Source organism: Drosophila rhopaloa, unplaced genomic scaffold (assembly GCF_018152115.1).
Source record: "Drosophila rhopaloa isolate 14029-0021.01 unplaced genomic scaffold, ASM1815211v1 contig_2, whole genome shotgun sequence".
Classification (NCBI taxonomy): Eukaryota; Metazoa; Arthropoda; class Insecta; order Diptera; family Drosophilidae; genus Drosophila; species Drosophila rhopaloa.
The window spans coordinates 675,052-693,384 of NW_025335083.1; the positions used below are offsets into that span (position 1 = coordinate 675,052).

General features: G+C 39.9%; 4 protein-coding genes and 1 long non-coding RNA gene across 7 annotated transcripts; 2 read left to right on the top strand and 3 right to left on the bottom strand.

The window, feature by feature from the left end:
- Nucleotides 1-2,363: 2,363 nt before the first annotated feature.
- On the top strand, nucleotides 2,364-3,567 carry LOC108048222 (extensin). Its single transcript, XM_017128740.1, has one exon. The coding sequence runs from the start codon at nucleotides 2,384-2,386 to the stop codon at nucleotides 3,506-3,508; it is 1,125 nt and encodes a 374-aa protein (XP_016984229.1). The 5' UTR covers nucleotides 2,364-2,383; the 3' UTR covers nucleotides 3,509-3,567.
- Nucleotides 3,568-5,384: 1,817 nt separating this feature from the next.
- On the bottom strand, nucleotides 5,385-7,388 carry LOC108046518. 2 transcript variants are annotated; one of them, XR_001769386.2, is made up of 3 exons: nucleotides 7,110-7,388; nucleotides 6,523-6,683; nucleotides 5,385-6,460 (listed from the first exon to the last, which is right to left on the bottom strand). It is a non-coding gene; the product is annotated as an uncharacterized LOC108046518 (long non-coding RNA). The 2 variants fall into 2 exon arrangements; XR_006417626.1 differs by having other exon boundaries at nucleotides 5,964-6,027; nucleotides 6,091-6,460; nucleotides 6,523-7,388.
- Nucleotides 7,389-14,050: 6,662 nt separating this feature from the next.
- LOC108039482 (protein sym1) lies at nucleotides 14,051-17,761 on the bottom strand. Of its 2 annotated transcripts, XM_017116510.2 has the most exons (5): nucleotides 17,055-17,761; nucleotides 14,815-14,963; nucleotides 14,677-14,759; nucleotides 14,444-14,626; nucleotides 14,051-14,361 (listed from the first exon to the last, which is right to left on the bottom strand). In XM_017116510.2, the coding sequence occupies exons 1-5, from the start codon at nucleotides 17,168-17,170 to the stop codon at nucleotides 14,203-14,205; spliced, it is 690 nt and encodes a 229-aa protein (XP_016971999.1). In that variant the 5' UTR covers nucleotides 17,171-17,761; the 3' UTR covers nucleotides 14,051-14,202. The 2 variants fall into 2 exon arrangements, with proteins under 2 accessions (XP_016971999.1, XP_016971998.1); XM_017116509.2 differs by having other exon boundaries at nucleotides 14,054-14,626; nucleotides 17,055-17,759.
- Nucleotides 15,536-16,142, top strand: LOC108039484 (trypsin-1). Its single transcript, XM_017116513.2, has one exon. The coding sequence runs from the start codon at nucleotides 15,648-15,650 to the stop codon at nucleotides 16,041-16,043; it is 396 nt and encodes a 131-aa protein (XP_016972002.1). The 5' UTR covers nucleotides 15,536-15,647; the 3' UTR covers nucleotides 16,044-16,142.
- Nucleotides 16,084-17,938, bottom strand: LOC108039483 (mpv17-like protein). The gene is made up of 4 exons (XM_017116511.2): nucleotides 17,774-17,938; nucleotides 16,728-16,891; nucleotides 16,394-16,659; nucleotides 16,084-16,328 (listed from the first exon to the last, which is right to left on the bottom strand). Exons 2-4 carry the CDS (start codon nucleotides 16,879-16,881, stop codon nucleotides 16,158-16,160), a joined length of 591 nt encoding a protein of 196 aa, XP_016972000.1. The 5' UTR covers nucleotides 16,882-16,891; nucleotides 17,774-17,938; the 3' UTR covers nucleotides 16,084-16,157.
- Nucleotides 17,939-18,333: the final 395 nt, after the last annotated feature.

Below are 18,333 nucleotides of genomic sequence, written 5' to 3' on the forward strand. Positions count from 1 at the left end.
GGCCTCTATTTAATAACTTCGGTAACCACATAAGAATATGGGATTGCTAATTTGATATAAATTACAACAACTGCATTATGGCTCTAAAGACCAATTTTGGTACACTAGATCACCATAAATGCGATACCAATTTGTAAAACTATCTGACCGCGCCCTCGTCCACCGCCCCCAATTCACTATTGTCGAAAGAAATGTCGCTGTAACTTTGGTACTAGATTGCCACAAGGATGTAGACCAACTTACAAACCGATTTGTCAACCGGCCATAACTTAAAAAATGTTGCTAATTAATTATAAGAAAATAATTTTTGGTATTGAAAAAAGGACTTTTCTTATTTATAATATTTATAAATTTTGAAAAAACCAACAAGCTCATAATAATTTATAATGCAATAACAGAAAGTATAAAATTTTAGAAATAATACCCTTTCGTCCAAAGAAGAGTTACGTTTTTTTTTAATTTGGTACGCACTGTCGAAGTTACAAGCTTTTATATTGCAAAGTTTGATAAAAAGTGATGACAGGCCAAACAATCACCTTCCTTGTGTTTTTGGTAAATAAAAAAATGTTTAAATAAATTAGATTTTAGTTCATTCAATTCAATTTCGATTTTAACAATGTTAATTTTGTGTTGTTGCTACATCTCTTAATACAAAATTCACTTATTATACCCTTGCAGAGGGTATTATAATTTTGGTCAAAAGTGTGCAACGCAGTGAAGGAGACATCTCCGACCCTATAAAGTATATATATTCTTGATCAGGATCACCTCCTGAGTTGATATAGCCATGTCCGTCTGTCCGTCTGTCCGTCTGTCCGTCTGTCTGTTTCTACGCAAACTAGTCTCTCAGTTTTAAAGCTATCGGATTGAAACTTTGCACACACCCTTCTTTCCTTTGCACGCAGTATATAAGTCGGAACGGCCGGGATCGGCCGACTATATCCTATAGCTGCCATATAACTGATTGATCGGAAATGCCATAACTTTGGTGTTTGTAAAGTTAGGAAGTTGGGATTTTCTATGGATTTTATTTTTGGCCAATCAATCCGACCTACCAAATTTCATAAGGATCGGCCGACTATATCCTATAGCTGCCATATAACTGATTGATCGGAAATGCCATAACTTTGGTGTTTGTAAAGTTAGAAAATTGGGATTTTCTATGGATTTTATTTTTGGCCAATCAATCCGACCTACCAAATTTCATAAGGATCGGCCGACTATATCCTATAGCTGCCATATAACTGATTGATCGGAAATGCCATAACTTTGGTGTTTGTAAAGTTAGGAAGTTGGGATTTTCTATGGATTTTATTTTTGGCCAATCAATCCGACCTACCAAATTTCATAAGGATCGGCCGACTATATCCTATAGCTGCCATATAACTGAACGATTGGAAATGCCATAACTTTGTTGTTGTTAAAGTTAGGAAGTTCGGATTTTTTATGAGTATTAAGAATGCATCATATGAATAATTTTGGAGAATATAATTTACAGAGTATTCTGCAAGGGTATATCAACTTCGGCTCCGCCCGAAGTTAGCTTTCCTTTCTTGTATATTATTTAATTTGTTAAATGCTATGAATAAGTGATGAATATGCCAACGGTCACTTTAGGAAGTATTTTATACAGGTATGTAGTTAAATATCTTGTGTGAACATGTTTACTTTTTTTTTTTTTATATACTTCCGTTTGCACAAGTGTATTTTCCTTTTGAGTGGCCAGGCCTATACCGGCCTTAAAGCCAATTGAGTCACGCTCCACGGACAAAGCAGGAACCTTAAGTTATGTTTGGCTTCCGTTTGCTGATTTCGAGCACGTAAGAGAACAATTTGAATAAACAATAAAGAAAGCAGCACAATAATATATAAAACACAAGTAATGTAAAGTCATTGGCCTCATTGGGACTCTTGAACCTGTGATTAAATGGGACACCTGTAAATTAGGTCTTCTATAAATTGGGTTAGACATTGGTTTTGCAAAGCTCAAGTTGCAGCTTTAATTTCCTCATACCAGTCATCCATTAACAACTTGTTGGCATAAAGGAACAATTAACACCCTTTGTTCGAAAGAATACCCGTTTTAATGGTTTGGTAAATTTAAAATAAGCAAGTTGAGTGGCAATTCTTATTTAACAATAAACCTATTTATAATTGTCTTTACAAATATAACGTAAATTAAATGAAAAACATGATGAAAATTAGTTTTTTAATCAGAGCAGTCATAGTTATTGGATTAACTACTATACCCCGTCGAAGTTATGACCACATGCTGACCTTGCAATAATCCGCCGTATTTCGGGCAGCTCGAGCACTGAGTGGCAGCTATTGGAGTTGGTAGTTGAATCTAAGAGTTCGCCGCGCGAGGTTAAATAGTCGCAAAATGCTGAACTCCAGAAGAGGATCATTGCCTCTGAGCCTGCTGGCAATGGCTTTCGCTTTGTCCACTTCCGCCCAGAAGGTGAGCGTGTCGAATCGAATTGCGGCACCGGGTGAGCCTCTCTATTATCTGATGGTGGATGGGGGTCCTTTGGTGACCCCAAACGAGCCTCTGAAACGCACGAACCGTTCGCTACTCAAGTGGTGGGATGATCTGTTCCCCAGCAACAATAACTGCTGCAATAACAACCTGCTGAACCCACCGGCTCCAATTGTCCCCGCACCCGCTGTGGCCAATAACTGTTATGGCCAACAGCTTCAGGATCTGGATCCCTTTAAGCAGATGAAGCTCTTCAAGAAACTGCCAAACCTCTTCACCACCCCCAATCCCTGTGGCCAGTGTACCGGCAACTGTGGGCAGTTGCCGCAGCCACAGACAAACTACGTGGCACCACAGAACATTGGTCCCGGAGATGGCGATGCGGGCTATGTGGCACCGCCAGCTTCCTCTTACGAAGCTCCTGCACCACCTGCTCCTTCTTACCAAGCTCCGGCAGCACCTGCTCCTTCCTACGAAGCTCCAGGAGCTCCTTCTCCTTCTTACGAACCTCCTGCGCCACCTGCTCCTTCTTACGAAACTCCGGCAGCACCTGCTCCTTATTATGACGCATCTGCAGCTGGTTACAATTCTCCTGCTCCACTAGCTCCCAGCTATGATCCGCCTGCACCCAGCTACACCCAACCTGAGAGCACCTCCGAGGTGTATGGCAAGACGAAAGAATATGGCCAAGCAGCACAGCCGAATTACGTTGGGCTCCAGCCGGCACAAATCGTTTACCAACCCATCATCTACTTGTCTACTCCATTGGCATCAAAATCGAGCACCAAGGTGGATGTCGATGAAGGGTATATCACCCAGACACCTCAGCCGGCTCCTGTTTACGAGTCGCTTCCGCCAAGCTGCCCGCAACACGCCCCACCATCTGCCCCGCCCACGCCCAACTATTCCACGCCCTCGTGCCAAACGCCCATCCGCCTATCCGTTATAGATCAGCCGTACCGAGTGGCCCCGGAACTTTTCGAGGAGTACAACTATCGCTTGGCTTTGGCATCCGGGAATGTCTTGTAGTTAAATAATTGCTGATGGTTAAACAATCTGTAAATAAAAATCTTTTTATGATTTCTCTAGTTTTGCATTGTGTAAGGTTGCTCGATCAATTAGATAAAAAGTTTCTTGAATATAGAAATTCTTACTAGTTTATTGGGAGATTTCATCCATAACATTAACAACCGAAAATCGCGTTTCAAGGTGTTCACTGGCACTTTAACATGATCTAGATTGGGAGACCAGGGAATTCGTCAAGGCTCGTATTCCAATTCGCCCAAAGCGTATAGGGGGCGTAAATAAAAAAATTGATGACAAACTATACTTGATTTGATTATGACTTTTCGCTCTTATTTAAGGTACTTTTAGACGGCACCATGCTCTTTTCTCTCATTTGAGGAGTTTTCAAAAAATAACCGTTTTCTAATATCAGTTTTACATTTTTATATATATACTTTTGCACCTTGATTTCGATGCTTATAACAAGGAAGCTAAGTCGACTTTCGATAATTTTATCGATCGTTCATATTGCAGCCCCATATATATAAAAGTAAAAGCGTAATTCTGAAATCGTTGAGGTTTACATATATATAAAAAAAGTACGAAGTTCTAATTTTATTTCTCTTTTTTCCCGATTGTTCCTAAGGGAGTTATATGATATAGTAGGCCGATTCGGCCCTGACGTATGCAACAGAAAGAAGACTTTTTGCGAAGTTCCATGAAAGATTTTTAGATTTAAATCTGACGGACTAATTTTTAAGAACGGACATGTATAGACTAATGATGATGATGATCAAGCGTTTATATTTTTTATAGGATCTAAAATATGGTCTTCAGTGTTTTGCAAACTTTTGAATGAAACTATTATACCCACTGCAAGGGTATACAAAATTAACACGAAGAGAGGAAGCAAATGCAAACAAAATAAAACACTTAAATTATAGAAGGCTGTAGTTATTTTTATTGTTGTTGAAATTCATAAAATATTTGGTTTTTTCAAATGTTTTGCTAAATGCTGTTAATTTGTTGGTGCAGGGAAAATACATAGAAAAGCCATTTGAAATTACCACAAAATTGAAAGTTTCTTGGCCGATTACAATTAAAACGCCGTAATGCATAATGAGCGTTCAATCACTGATTGCTGAACTATCGTGTAGTTCTACTGAACTCGGCCATTTACTGTTCCATCGAGTATCTTCGAGTAGTTGCATCTGCAAGATACGAACTTATTCGTAGACGGCTGTCCGCCTATTTGTACAGTTGCAAGGTCTGCGGTTTCCGTTGAACTTATTTGCATGCGCTGGAAAATTTATTTGGGTTCTCATTGGCCCTTATGTTCATTTCGCTACCCCTTCCCTTGTTACAATATACCGTGATGACGTCGGCAACAAATTGTGCTGGCAAACGCCTGAAATCAGTCAGTTGGTTTTTTTTCTGCTTCTCTGTTTTCGTTTTCGAATTCAAATTCCATGACAAATTACAAACAATAAGCCAAGGCCAGACTTCCTCATGTTTGCGGGAACCAGGCTGCGTCTGTAAAATGTGATAATTACTCAGTGATTAGAGCCATCCTAGCCCAAAGCCAACACATCGTGGCCATGACCATGACCAAGTGAAAGTAGCAGCACCCTGTGGACAGCTCGCAATCTTGTGAGGCGAACCGCACCCATGTAATCATTACTAGTAATATCCGTCCGCTGTGGTAGCTTCCTCACTTTGCATGTGGCACGCATTCCCCTTTTCCCGGCGATCATCGCGTGCTAGTTAACATAATATTTAATCGCCGCTGAGTGGGCGAGAAATATTACTAATTTATTATCTCCAAGATTGTTGCATAGTACGAGAGTGGTAGATTAAAAATTTAGCCATACAAAATAAAATCGCTTGGAAATTTATTTTACGTTATGCCAAATATAAAAAAAACATCAATTTAAAATAGAAAGGAACCTCGGCCAGCCACGCTTATTTTATGCAGAGTCCATTTCAAAATGTAAAAATAATCTTACAATTTTGAACGGCTTAAAATATAATAATACATATAGTTTAGTGTAGTTTGTTTCATACGAACAAGTCTTCCAAGCCCAGTTGCTCGTGGTACACTCCTGGCCACATATGCAGATGACACTGCATTTCTTGCTGCTGGTAGCACCACTACGTCTGCCTCCCGACGTGTCCAGACATTCTTAGACGAATTTGAGTGCTGGGCCTCTCGATGGGACATTGCGCTTAATGTTGACAAAACGCAGCATGCCACATTTGCTCTCCGCCCTGGCCGTTCGCGTAGTCTTTACATCGATGGGAATAGGCTCAAGCAGGAAGGTAAGGTGACGTACCTCGGAGTTACCTTAGACCGTCACCTCTGTTGGAAGGGACAAATTGATCGAGTTTGTGGATCAGCAAGAACAAAACTTGACAAAATGGACTGGCTCCTTCGTCCAGGTAGCGGCCTATCCCTTGAAGCCAAGGTGCGGCTTTTTAAGGCCTTTGTCTTTCCAACTTTAAACTGGGGAGTCACTTGCTGGGGCACGGCCTGTGATTCGTCACTAAAAAGAGTGCAAACGTGCATTACAAAGGCTCTCAGGAGGATGCTGGGGGTGAAGTGGCACCATTATGTAGAAAACCGATTTATGTATATTCCAGGACACGGGAGTGCCGACAGTAACGGAGACGATTAGTCAATCCTCAAGTCAATACCGGGAACGTCTGCTCACACATGCAAACTGCCTGGCAAGACATCTTGCAACACCACTGGGTCGACGGCGTCTCCGCAGACGACACCCGCCAGATTTATGGATTCTCGGCCGTGACAGACACGGCCGTCTTCTGTAACAACATCCTGATTAACTTTTGACCGGCTATGACCAAACCTGATTTGCCCAAATATGGAGCACCTGCTACCCGCTTTTTTGAGATCTTTAGAAATAATTGGTCAATACACGAAAACAAGTTCCATCCTTGTGTGGCGTGTTCTAAAATCTATAAAAAAAAAAATAATATAATAAAAATCCTAAAAATATTTGTAGTATTTTGTATAATACCCCTTGGCTTTAGTGATAGCATTCAGTAGAGATATCATTGAATCCACCAATATATATATAGTCAGACTTTTGTTTTGGATCCAGAAGGACGCCATCCAGCTTGCAGGATTCTAGTCAACGCACAACCACCCAGTGGATACGTGGCATATTGTGGATTGACCCTAAAAAAATGTCATTACTTTTCAGTTAGCGTTATTAAAATTAAAAAGATTTTCTTTTAAATCCGATTGTAAGACTGAACTGAGAAAAATTTGACTGTTTCCTCATCTGGGTACATACGACTTCGTCAAGACTGAGATTGTTGATAAATAATGTAGTGTGCCACGGTGGCTTATTTAGGGTCGCCTAAGTAACTTGGATTAAATTAGAGATAGAGCCTTTAAAGGGGACTTGTTTAGCCCTACCACTCAGATAACTTAAAATCCATGTTAGAACACCATAATAAGTCTAATTTAATAATGATTTACAGAATCAATCGCACTACTTGAATCAGTATAAACTTAGTCCGTCTGACTGTTATTTCTGATAACGTTTTTAAATAATAACATTTTCGAAAAACTTTGGGAGAGCGGACAACTTGGATATACCTCAGTAGGTGCTTGTATTCGTAGCGCTCTTGTTTTTGGTAAGATAATGTGATTCCTTGCCTCAGTATGGTATTAAAAACTAGCAAAACTGTTTGGCAAAAATGTTTGTATAAAAAAGTTTATTAAAAAACAGAGTACAGAAAAACTGCATGTTCAATCAACAATCACTTTTTATGTTTTTATTTTGAAATGGTTTGCTGCTTTTATTGACAGTGAAATAAGAGCTCACTAAGATTAATTTCACGCCAATTGGCAACCCAAAAATAAATAGACACTATCGATAAAGTGAAATGTTTGGCTCTGTTTTTAAAAATTTTTAATTTTTTTTTTTTTTTTGGTATTAAGTTACTCTCAACCTCGAGCAGCTGAGAGAATTATTTGGCCTCCTCGTCTAAAAACGGGTTAACGCCATCTCCTATGTGTGTGGTGAAAACAATTGTAGGCGATGAATAACGAATGATTGTTTGTATTAAACATGTTGATGAATTTTAGTGATGATGTTTAATGAGTAAGAGTTAATTAATTGTAATTTCAGGTGATTTCATTACTTTATTTAATATTAGCAGTGCGTATGAAATTTGTGATTTGCTTGTAAGATTCGATGAGTTCTTTATCAAAAAAAACGATAAATATCATTGTGATTCCTTAGTGTTGGAAAATGAGTGCGTGTATTTGAAAAGGCGGGACAATTAAAAATGAGGTGAGATGCATCTTCTGGTACGTTGCATGTGTCGCATAGATTATTGTTAGTGACTTTCATTTTAGCTAGTGAGCATTTGTCAAAGCCATGACCGCTCAATAGACGGTTGATTTGCTTAATTTCTAACCGATTAAGGTTACATTTTTTATCCTTAAACCAAGGCTTTGAAGTAACATATGGAAAAAGGCGCTGCAGTATAAATTATATTCATTTTCCCAATCCATGTGAATTTGATTGTATATATAAGTAATAGCGTCCTTCAAAGGCCAGCAATCACAGAAGAAAACACCATTGTCCTTGTCATTTTTAGCGGCAATGTCAGCTAATTCGTTATCTTCTATATTAACGTGGCTTGGAATCAAATGCCTTTCTATTGAAAATAAAAATCTAGAGTTTTCGATTTGTTTTATGATTTTCTTAGCGATGTAGTTATCTGGATGAGATTTTTTCAACGATACAACTATCAGTTAAAATAGCAATTTAAAAGTATTGGTTATCTATGGCAAAATCGATGGCTTTATCTATGGCGATTAATTCAGCTGTGAGTGATGATAATTTTTTGTTTGTAAAAAAGCTTTTAATGGTTTCTGAGCTTTTATGAACAAAAGCGCAACCTGTAAAATTTTTATTTACAGAGCCATCAGTATAAAATAATTCAACATTTTTGGATAATAGATAATTTATTTTTTCCTGGATAAGGGTATTTATTAGGGTAGCATTTGCTGATTTTTTATTTAAACAAGAGCCTTTAAAAAAGTCTGTGTGAGTTGTAATCTTGAGCGTTGAAATTAAAACATTGTCCAAAGGCATGATGGCGTCAAAGATGTATTTAAATTCGGAATATATTGTGTTTTTAGCAATAAAAGAGTTAGACAAAAGAGATGCTACAGGTAAACCGTATGCAAAAGTTTTGGCTAACTCTTTAGCAGTTATAAATTTTTGTCTGAACTCCGGGGGAGTTCAGACGCTAAATTATAAATTATATTTATAGGAGTTGATTTTATTAAACCAAGAGCACGTCGCAAATAAAAATGTATATGCACTTTTATCTCTTTAGAAACAATAGTAGAAGTATTAGCAAATGATGAACATGAATACTTAAATTTAGAGCGTACAAAGGCTTTATAAAATAAAAGCGATTTATTTGGGTAAACACCAAAATGACAACCACTGAGCATTTGCAGAAACATATTAGTTTTATTGGCTTTAGAAATAATCTGACCTAAATAGTTGGCTTTTTATACCCTTGCAGAGGGTATTATAATTTCAGTCAAAAGTTTGCAACGCAGTGAAGGAGACATCTCCGACCCTATAAAGTATATATATTCTTGATCAGCATCACCAGGAGAGTCGATCTAGCCATGTCCGTCTGTCCGTCTGTCCGTCTGTCCGTCTGTCCGTCCGTCCGTCCGTTTCTACGCAAACTAGTCCCTCAGTTTTAAAGCTATCTGCTTGAAACTTTCCCAAAAGTTGTCTTTCTATTGCAGGTAGTATATAAGTCGGAACGAGCCGGATCGGGCGACTATATCATATAGCTGCCATATAACTGAACGATCGGAAAAGCCATTACTTTGGTGTTTTTAAAGTTAGGAAGTTGAGATTTTCTATGGGTTTTATTTTTGGCTAATCAATCCGACCTACCGAATTTCATAAGGAACGGACGACTATATCATATAGCCGCCATATAACTGATTGATCGGAAATGCCATGGCTTTGGTGTTTGTGAAGTTAGGAAGTTGGGATTTTCTATGGGTTTTATTTTTGGCCAATCAATCCGACCTACCAAATTTCATTAGGATCGGCCGGCTATATCTTATAGCTGCCATATAACTGAACGATTAGAAATGTCATAACTTTGGTGTTTTTAATGTTAGGAAGTTGCGACTTTTTATGAGTATTAAGAATGCATCATAATATATATCATATGAATAATTTTGGAGAATATAATTTATAGAATATTCTGCAAGGGTATATCAACTTCGGCTCCGCCCGAAGTTAGCTTTCCTTTCTTGTTCTACTTCTGATATTGCTATATCATCACAGACTATGTTTGCAGACTGTCTTCTTTTATTGAAATGTATGATTGATGATTTATTGGAATTAAAAGTAAGATTGTTGATATTGCACAAGTTATTGAAAGCATTTATCTTAAGTTCTAAAATATCTCTAGCTTTTGTAAACTGTCTATCATAACACACTAAAAATAAATTATCTGCATATTGAAAGAGTATACAGTTTTCGTCATTGATGGAATGAAAAACTATAGTATAAATATTAAAAAGAATGGGACTCAGACAACTACATTGACATACACCTTTGCTTACATCTATTTCTTGGTTATTACTTACTAAAACTCTTTTTTCTATCAATTTTATTATGAACCCTATATATACAATACAGCGGCTATAACTTGCATTCCTTTTGCTTTAAGATTTGCTATATTATTTATTACGTCATTTATACATTGGGAATTCGAATGATTTCTTTTAAAAGCGTAGGTTCTATCAGGTAACAGGTTATTAAAATTAATAAAAGATTCAAACCGCACTTTAATCATACCTTCTAAGCACTTAAATAAAATACTAAGAAGGCAAATCGGTCTATTGTTTGACACAATAGAGGCGTATACATTTTTTTTCGGTACTGGAACCACTTTTATTTTGCGCCAACTATCAGGGATAATAAATTTTCCAATTGATTATTAGGAAAGCTCAGAATCATTATACCCTTGCAGAGGGTATTATAATTTTGGTCAAAAGTGTGCAACGCAGTGAAGGAGGCATCTCCGACCCTATAAAGTATATATATTCTTGATCAGGATCACCTCCTGAGTTGATATAGCCATGTCCGTCTGTCCGTCTGTCTGTCCGTCTGTCCGTCTGTCTGTCCGTCTGTCTGTTTCTACGCAAACTAGTCTCTCAGTTTTAAAGCTAGCGAATTGAAACTTTGCACACACCCTTCTTTCCTTTGCACGCAGTATATAAGTCGGAACGGCCGGGATCGGCCGACTATATCCTATAGCTGCCATATAACTGATTGATCGGAAATGCCATAACTTTGGTGTTTGTAAAGTTAGAAAGTTGGGATTTTCTGTGGGTTTTATATTTGGACAATCAATCCGACCTACTAAATTTCATAAGGATCGGCCGACTATATCCAATAGCTGCCATATAACTGAACGATTGGAAATGCCATAACTTTGGTGTTTTTAAAGTTAGGAAGTTTGGATTTTTTATGAGTATTAAGAATGCATCATAGGAATAATTTTGGAGAATATAATTATAGAGTATTCTACAAGGGTATATTAACTTCGGTTCCGCCCGAAGTTAGCTTTCCTTTCTTGTTTTGTAAGAAATGTTGTCCAATCCTTTAGCTGAATTTGGGTTTCTAGTTTTAAGAAAAGTTATAAAATCAACTAAATTAAAGTTAAGACTAAAATTAGGAAGATCCCAACTCGTTGGAATCGTGGTTTGCTGTTTGATGCAAAAATTCCTTATGCAAAAATTCCTTATGTCTTGCTTCGTTCCAAGAGCTTTGAACCGGCTTAATTTGTTTATACATTTTAAGGTTTTTTATCTTTTGCCACATATCTTTTGGTGATGTTGGATTAGACAAATCGTCAGATAGAGCGTTCATATTCAATTTTTTTACTTTAAAAAGATAATTGTTTAATGTTTTGTTGGCTTTGTTGTACTCAATTGCGTCAGAGAATAATTTTGTTTTATAATACTTTTGGGGACTAGCGTTTCTTAATCTAAAGAATCTATCACAGGATTCATCCCAATATTTCTTAGGAGTGTATTTATTGTTTTGCGAAATATGAAAGGTGTTTTTAGAAACAATGTTCTTAGTTGTACTATACAGGTTGTCAAGAGTTGAGATATGAATTTTCGAGAAATCCGAAAATAACTTCTCATGCAAAATTTTATGCTCAGTAACGGAGTTATTATTAAAAATTTCAATTATTACTGGGAAATGATAACTATTAGTTATTTTTGTGTTGATTGCGGACCAATTAAAATTGTAGTTGATTCTATTTACTAAAGATACATCAATAGCGGATGTATAGTTGGGATTTATTGAAAAAGTTGACGAGCCATTATTAATACAGGAAAATTCCGAGTTTACTAACGACCTTTCTAAAAAGATTGCTTTAAAATTATTAGATTCATTACCCCAAACTATTGATTTAGCATTAAGATCACCTCCTATCAAAGAAGCACCGTTTAATGATGAAACAAAAGTTAGAATATTATTAAAGCTAAGCTCAAACGTATTAAGGTCCACATTGGGAGCAGAATATACACTGAAAACATTTATGTTAGGACTTAGACTTAAAGTTCTAATACCAATTAATTCAATATAAGTGCTAAAATGTATTATTTCAAAACGTCCATACCCGTCTTCTCGTTCTCTACAGACGAAATTATAATTTAAAAGGCTACACATTGAATTATCTTTGATCCAAATTTCAGATAAAATTGCAATATCAATATCATTATTCACCAGAAAAATTTCCAGCAATTGTTTATTATTTTTAGAAGTAAGACTTTTTATATTATATTGTAGAATTTTCATATTCAAGAAATAAAAGTTCAAGAATCAAGGGAAAAAAAAGGCTTTAATAAAAAATATAAAAATTTAAATGAATTAGTAATTTTAATTAAATCAATTCTGCAATTTGTTTGCGCAATTTTAGTATTTAATTCGTCAAGGAATTTTCTTGAATTAACATTGTTAACTTCGTTGTTTAAGTTTGATAAAAATTTGGAAATTTCTGCATGTAAATTATTTAGACCACACTCAGCAATTTCGAGAGCAGACTCGATCTGTGACGGTCTATTATTTTCAATTGGTGTAAAACGTTCAGATGAAATATATTCGTTTTCTTTCAGAGCACTTTTCCAGGCTGCCATAGTATTCTGTGCGTTTACATTTTCAGCTTTGTGGTTTTTCATGTTTCTAACTATTTTGTTAAAAGGTTTATAAGAGTGCATTGTTTCTGCTGTTGATTTTGTGTTGTTTTGCATTGACGAGCTCTCATTACTTACTTTTTGCCAAAAAGGCTGAGGAAATGCAGTATGATCAAATGAATCAACTGTTTCGAATCTACCAAAAAGAGATGGATACGTAGCTTTAACTTCCATTCTAGATAAATTTTCTGCTGTCATACATTTTTGAATTGCAAATTCACACTGTCTTGCTGGACAAGAACGCGAAGTCGAAACATGGTTTCCCTTACAATTAACACAGACAATATCACTACAAATAAAAGTGGAGGGATGCACTAAGGAACACTTATAACATTTTTGCTCGTTTTGTTTGCAATGTTGTGCAAAGTGGTTAAATCTAAAACATCTATAACATTGATTAAAAGGAACAAAATGCGAAACAGGAACTTTAGTATATAGGAGAGTTATTTCAGAGGGAATTTAATTGCCTCTAAATAATAATTTAACTTTGCTGGTAGGTACTAAAATCTCTTTATTATTTTTATCTCTGGTGTTAATTATAATCACCTCTTCAATAGGCACTGAAGAAGTATTCGACTCCTTAATAATATCAGGTGTAAAAGAGGTTGGAATTTGATATATAATTCAACTTTTATAAATAAAGTGCTTAAAAATTTTCGGTTCATATCCGTATTTGTCAAGATCAATTTTACAACTCCCAAAACCTATCTTTTGCACTGCGATAATACGAATAATTTTATTTTTGACTAAAAGACCGCTTAGCTCCAATGGGTTAATCGGCACTCGACTATGTTCTCCACTTGTTCTCTTTTTGTCCACATATACCATAAACGGTCCCTTATGATCACCGTCATATTCCAATTTCATTGCATGCTCTACTTGCTTGTTTTCCATCTGAATTCCAGATACCGTTGGATTAGGGGTTATTGGCATAACTTCCATTGGTTCTTCTACCATCTCTTCGTCATTTCCGCCATTTCTTGTCCTTTCAAATTTAGGTTTTTTGGATTTACAAGCTCCTGCATCCGAGGCCAGGAATTTCTCCTCGTATTGAGGCCTTTTCCTTTTTACAGCCCTCCAAAAAAAATAAGAATAAGATTAAATTTTTAAAATTTTTATACCACACTTTTAAATAATTTAAATCACACCAATCCAAAAGACATATATTCACCACGAGGGGACAATCGATTCTGAATTTAAAATTTTTAATTTTATTGTTAAACTAACAGCGGAAAAAGGCAATCAATCCTAAACCTTAAAAAGTTTTGTAATCTTAATTTTTAACGGACAATACGTACTAAACTATCGATGACACCAGTGTGGCCGTTTGCGACCTTGGGAGAATTACCACAGTTATTGTAGAGTTTCAAATTACATTATTTTATTTTATTGACTATTCTACTTTTAAACTATACGACTTCTAAATGGCGCCATCCACCTCGTGGTGCTCCAGATGCTTCATGTAGGCCAGGAAGCAGGTCCAGCACAGGCTGCAGGCGCTTATGAAGGGCACTCGATTGCGCTCGGGGATCAGGGTGAAGTTGATGGTGGCCACCAATGGCCATACGGACAGTGCCACCTTTTGGGAGAAGTTCAGGGGTTTGAATATATACATTTATGCTTCTCACAACCGCTTTCCACCGGACTCCATACAAACATACCCTATAGGTGGGAAGGAACTTTTTGCCGACCTCGGCCACCGCCTCCTCCACCGTCTTGGACTCCAGCAGACTCATGATGAAGTAGAAGCAGGTCATTGCACCGGGGGTGTAAGAAATGGTCTCAACCGCCGCCTTGATGACGCCCGTCCTCAACGACGTCTGCGGCCACATGGCGCTGGAGATCTGCGGAAAACCGGAAATGGATCAACGTTGATATTTAAATTGTTACCAACCTTGACCCAGCCGTAGAGCGTGGGAGCCACGAACAGACCGCCGTACATGCTGAACCGGAGCACGCGCCACCAGTCGTAGGTGCCTGCAAGATCGGAGGATGAAATGGGGTCCAGCTGCCAGACAGTTTGCCGACTCACCCCAGCGCCTGCCCTCCACTGTCTGCTGGATGAGGCTGCCAGTGGGCCAGATCAGGCTGTAAGATATCATGCCGCGCATTATCGGGTATCGGGTGACGAGTACCTTGAGGTTCTTCCACAGCAGTGGGCCTGGCATGGCAATCTCGACCCTGCGGAGTCACAATCGTGGGGTTGGAATATCATTAGCATTGCTAATATGTCCCGCCCGCAATTGCATGGCCAGCTCGACCCACAACGAATAACTCGCGAATGTGAATACGGGCCCCTAGTTCCCTATAAAATGCCCTGCTCTTCTTGCGGCACGCACACAAAGAAGACAGACATGGCTCCGCGCGAAAGGCTAGAGCTGCTTTTCCTAACCATCTGCCTCATTTTTGCAGGAGCCTCCGGGGAAAATGGCAAGATCGTCAACGGCACCACCGCCGGCCCGGGGGAGTTCCCCTTTGTGGTCTCGCTGCGACGGTCGAAAAGTGGTCATCACTCCTGCGGCGCTACGCTGCTCAACTCGGACTGGATCCTGACAGCCGCTCACTGCGTGCGTAGCTCCTCCCCCGAGCAGATTGACCTGCAGTACGGCAGCCAGAGCCTGGCACGCAACTCCAGCCAGCTGGTCCGTGTGGCAGCCATCGTAGTCCATCCGGGTTACGAGCCGCAGGACAAGTACGTCAACGACATCGCCTTGTTGCAGCTGGCGCAATCCGTCACTCTGAGCAAGAGTGTCCAGCCGGTGCGTTTACCGGAGCCACGCCAATTGACGCCCGGAAACGCCAGTGCTGTCCTTGCGGGCTGGGGGTTAAATGCGGTAAGAAAGTTGGCGATTCCTCGAAGAAGCAATGAGTAACCCCCTCTTTCACTTTCAGACGGGTGGAGTGGTTCAACGAGATCTGCAGAAAGTCCAACTGCAAGTTTTCAGCGATGAGGAGTGCAGCGAGCGCCATCAAACCCAACTGCACGACACCCAAATCTGCGCGGGATTGTCTGAGGGCGGAAAGGGCCAGTGCAGTGGCGACTCTGGGGGCCCGCTGCTGCTTACTGGCACCGACACCCAGGTGGGTATTGTTTCCTGGAGCATCAAACCTTGTGCCCGGCCTCCTTTCCCAGGCGTCTTTACCGAGGTTTCCGCCTACGTGGACTGGATTGTAGAGACGGTGGGCAGCTCCTTAAAGCCGTCTCCGCTTTGGGTGGGCCAGCTGATCGTTGTACGCTCGCCACCTGGCCTGACCAGCTAAAGTATGGGGCTAACAGACCCCAATAAAATACCGGTTCAAGTACGATAACGCTATCTAATTAATCAATTGGCCTAAGGGACGCACAACAGGTAACAAATACGACAACTGGGGAAACTATGTACAGGGAAGACCCGCTGGATCCGATTGCTCCTCGTTGCGTGTCTTCATGTAGGCTAGGAAGATGGTCCACATCAGGCTGCAGATGCTTACGAAAACCACGCGGTTGTGTTCTGGCACCAGCGAGAAGTTTATTGTTTGCAGAAAGGGCCAGATGCACACGCCGACCTGGATAGTTAGTAATGAGATGGATGTAGGCGGAGGGGAGACGCGAGGAGCGGGATATGCGTTACCTTGTATGTGGGCGCCGCCTTTTCCTTCGTCTCGTTCACAGCCTGGCTAAAGGTCTTCAGCTCGAGCAAGCTCATGCCCATGAAAAAGCTGACACAGGCAAAAGGTCCGTAGGACAGCTGCTCCGTGATGGCCTTGACGATGCCCGTGCGGAGATTGGTCTGCGGCCACATAGCGCTGGTGAGCCGTACCCAACCGTACAGAGTGGGCGCCACGTAGAGGGCTCCAAACAGACTGAAGCGGAGCGCCCTGGCCCAGTCGTAGTCTCCTGCGGAGGAGTGGTTATTTGTGCGGAGCAGGAGGTGGTTGTGGATGCGGTGCGAAGGGGATACTTACGCAGCTTGCGTCCCTCCAGCGCCTGCTGAATCAGGCTGCCCGTGGGCCACATGACCGCGTACGTGATCGCGCCCTTGGCCATGGGATGCAGTTTGCCTCCGCGTCGCCACTGGCTCAGCGAGGATTGAAACAGCTTAACAGCCTGGGGCACCATCACTTAAATGCTAGCCATAGGGGAGAACGGAGCAGAAATTCAACTATTGCCCAACCCGAACCAACAACGACAACAACAACGACGACGAAGGGGCCTTTCTAACTATTCGAAGGTCACGGGCCGCAAGGGGCGGGGGTCAGGAGCTGGCCATGGTCAAGTTGGAGGGTACTTGCTGTGATATGTGGGGTTGGGTACTATGAGGATCTCGATGTCGCTTCTCGCTTGCGTTGAACGTTGCACTGAAACTAGCCGTGCGATGAGAGCAGAATCTAAATTCGAAAATGGCCATCGGCGGGATGCAAAATTATTAAGCTTCGGGGAGCATTTCTTCGCACGGATATTTACCCTCAGACGAGCGAGCGGGACGGGGCGAAAACAATTGCAGTCTTGGCTGCAAAGCACCTGTTGGTGCGACGAGTGCAGCCTACAAATGTGAGTGCCAACACATTGCAATATTTACCAGGGGCGGTTTTAGGTTTTGGGGGGATATCTTACATTTTGGGCTTTCTTGAATGAAATTAACATCAGGATTTTGTCTAAATATTAGGAGTATTAAACAATTTGTTGGGAATCTATCTACATACATATGTATGTATGTATGTATATCTCCAATATCCCCCCCGAATGCGCTCCTGGGTCTCACGCAATGCCGTCGATATCGTGGTGGCACGGGAGAAGGTGTTCGCGCAAGGACTTTATGTAACATAGGGAGAGGAATCTCCCACGGATTAATGAATGGAAAATAACGGCACGTTTGGCTCTCCGCCAGTCACTACGCACACAGATTACGTCGCTTGTAAACGAGAGCGTGACAGATCGTGTCGGCCGTAATTTAATTCACCGCCTTCGTGGTTGTTGTTTTGTTGCCGTTGTTCAGTGAATAGTTACTTACTTTTAGGTTTTATTGGGATGGGGTAACGGGAATGGGGTCTGGTCTCAGCGTTAGTCTAACTTATTGGAATTCTAGTTTGTACTGTGGTTACGCACGGCGTCCGCATCTCGCGCCCTTCTCCGTTCGCTTGCCTTCCGTATGTCGTATCTCACTATTGTGACGGACCCAAACCAAATACAAATACGAAATGTTTTGCTAAAGTCAGCTGTTTGAGATTAGCGTGGGGAGCTTTCACAGAGCTTTTTACTTGGTGGGGTGGACCGTAGAGGTTTTAAAATAAGTTTCCAAAGACCTGCGTTATTCAAGGACTCCAACATTGCTCATTAGATACCGATTTTAAAGTGAGAGGCATTATTTTTATTTGCATTAAAGTTAGTTAATTAGTTTTAGTTAGTTAATTTTTTTTTATTTTCATGTTGGATCATTTGTAATTTTTTGATGGTTTTTCATTAGTAATTTTTAATTTTAGCTTTTCTATCAACCAGACAAAAATTGGTGTACAATTTTGAAAATGTTGTCCAGAAAAAACCGGAATCGTTTATTAAAAATGGAAATTATTA

Coding starts and splice junctions, on each gene's coding strand:
- LOC108039484 (XM_017116513.2), top strand. CDS start 15,648: ATGAGTAACCCCCTCTTTCACTTTCAGACGGGTGGAGTGGTTCAACGA.
- LOC108048222 (XM_017128740.1), top strand. CDS start 2,384: ATGCTGAACTCCAGAAGAGGATCATTGCCTCTGAGCCTGCTGGCAATG.
- LOC108039482 (XM_017116509.2), bottom strand. CDS start 17,170: ATGGCCATTTTCGAATTTAGATTCTGCTCTCATCGCACGGCTAGTTTC. Junction 14,760..14,814: donor AGTGGAGGGCAGGCGCTGGG/GTGAGTCGGCAA, acceptor CCGATCTTGCAG/GCACCTACGACTGGTGGCGC. Junction 14,627..14,676: donor CGCTCTACGGCTGGGTCAAG/GTTGGTAACAAT, acceptor GGTTTTCCGCAG/ATCTCCAGCGCCATGTGGCC.
- LOC108039483 (XM_017116511.2), bottom strand. CDS start 16,881: ATGGTGCCCCAGGCTGTTAAGCTGTTTCAATCCTCGCTGAGCCAGTGG. Junction 16,660..16,727: donor GCTGGAGGGACGCAAGCTGC/GTAAGTATCCCC, acceptor ACTCCTCCGCAG/GAGACTACGACTGGGCCAGG. Junction 16,329..16,393: donor AGGCGGCGCCCACATACAAG/GTAACGCATATC, acceptor CTAACTATCCAG/GTCGGCGTGTGCATCTGGCC.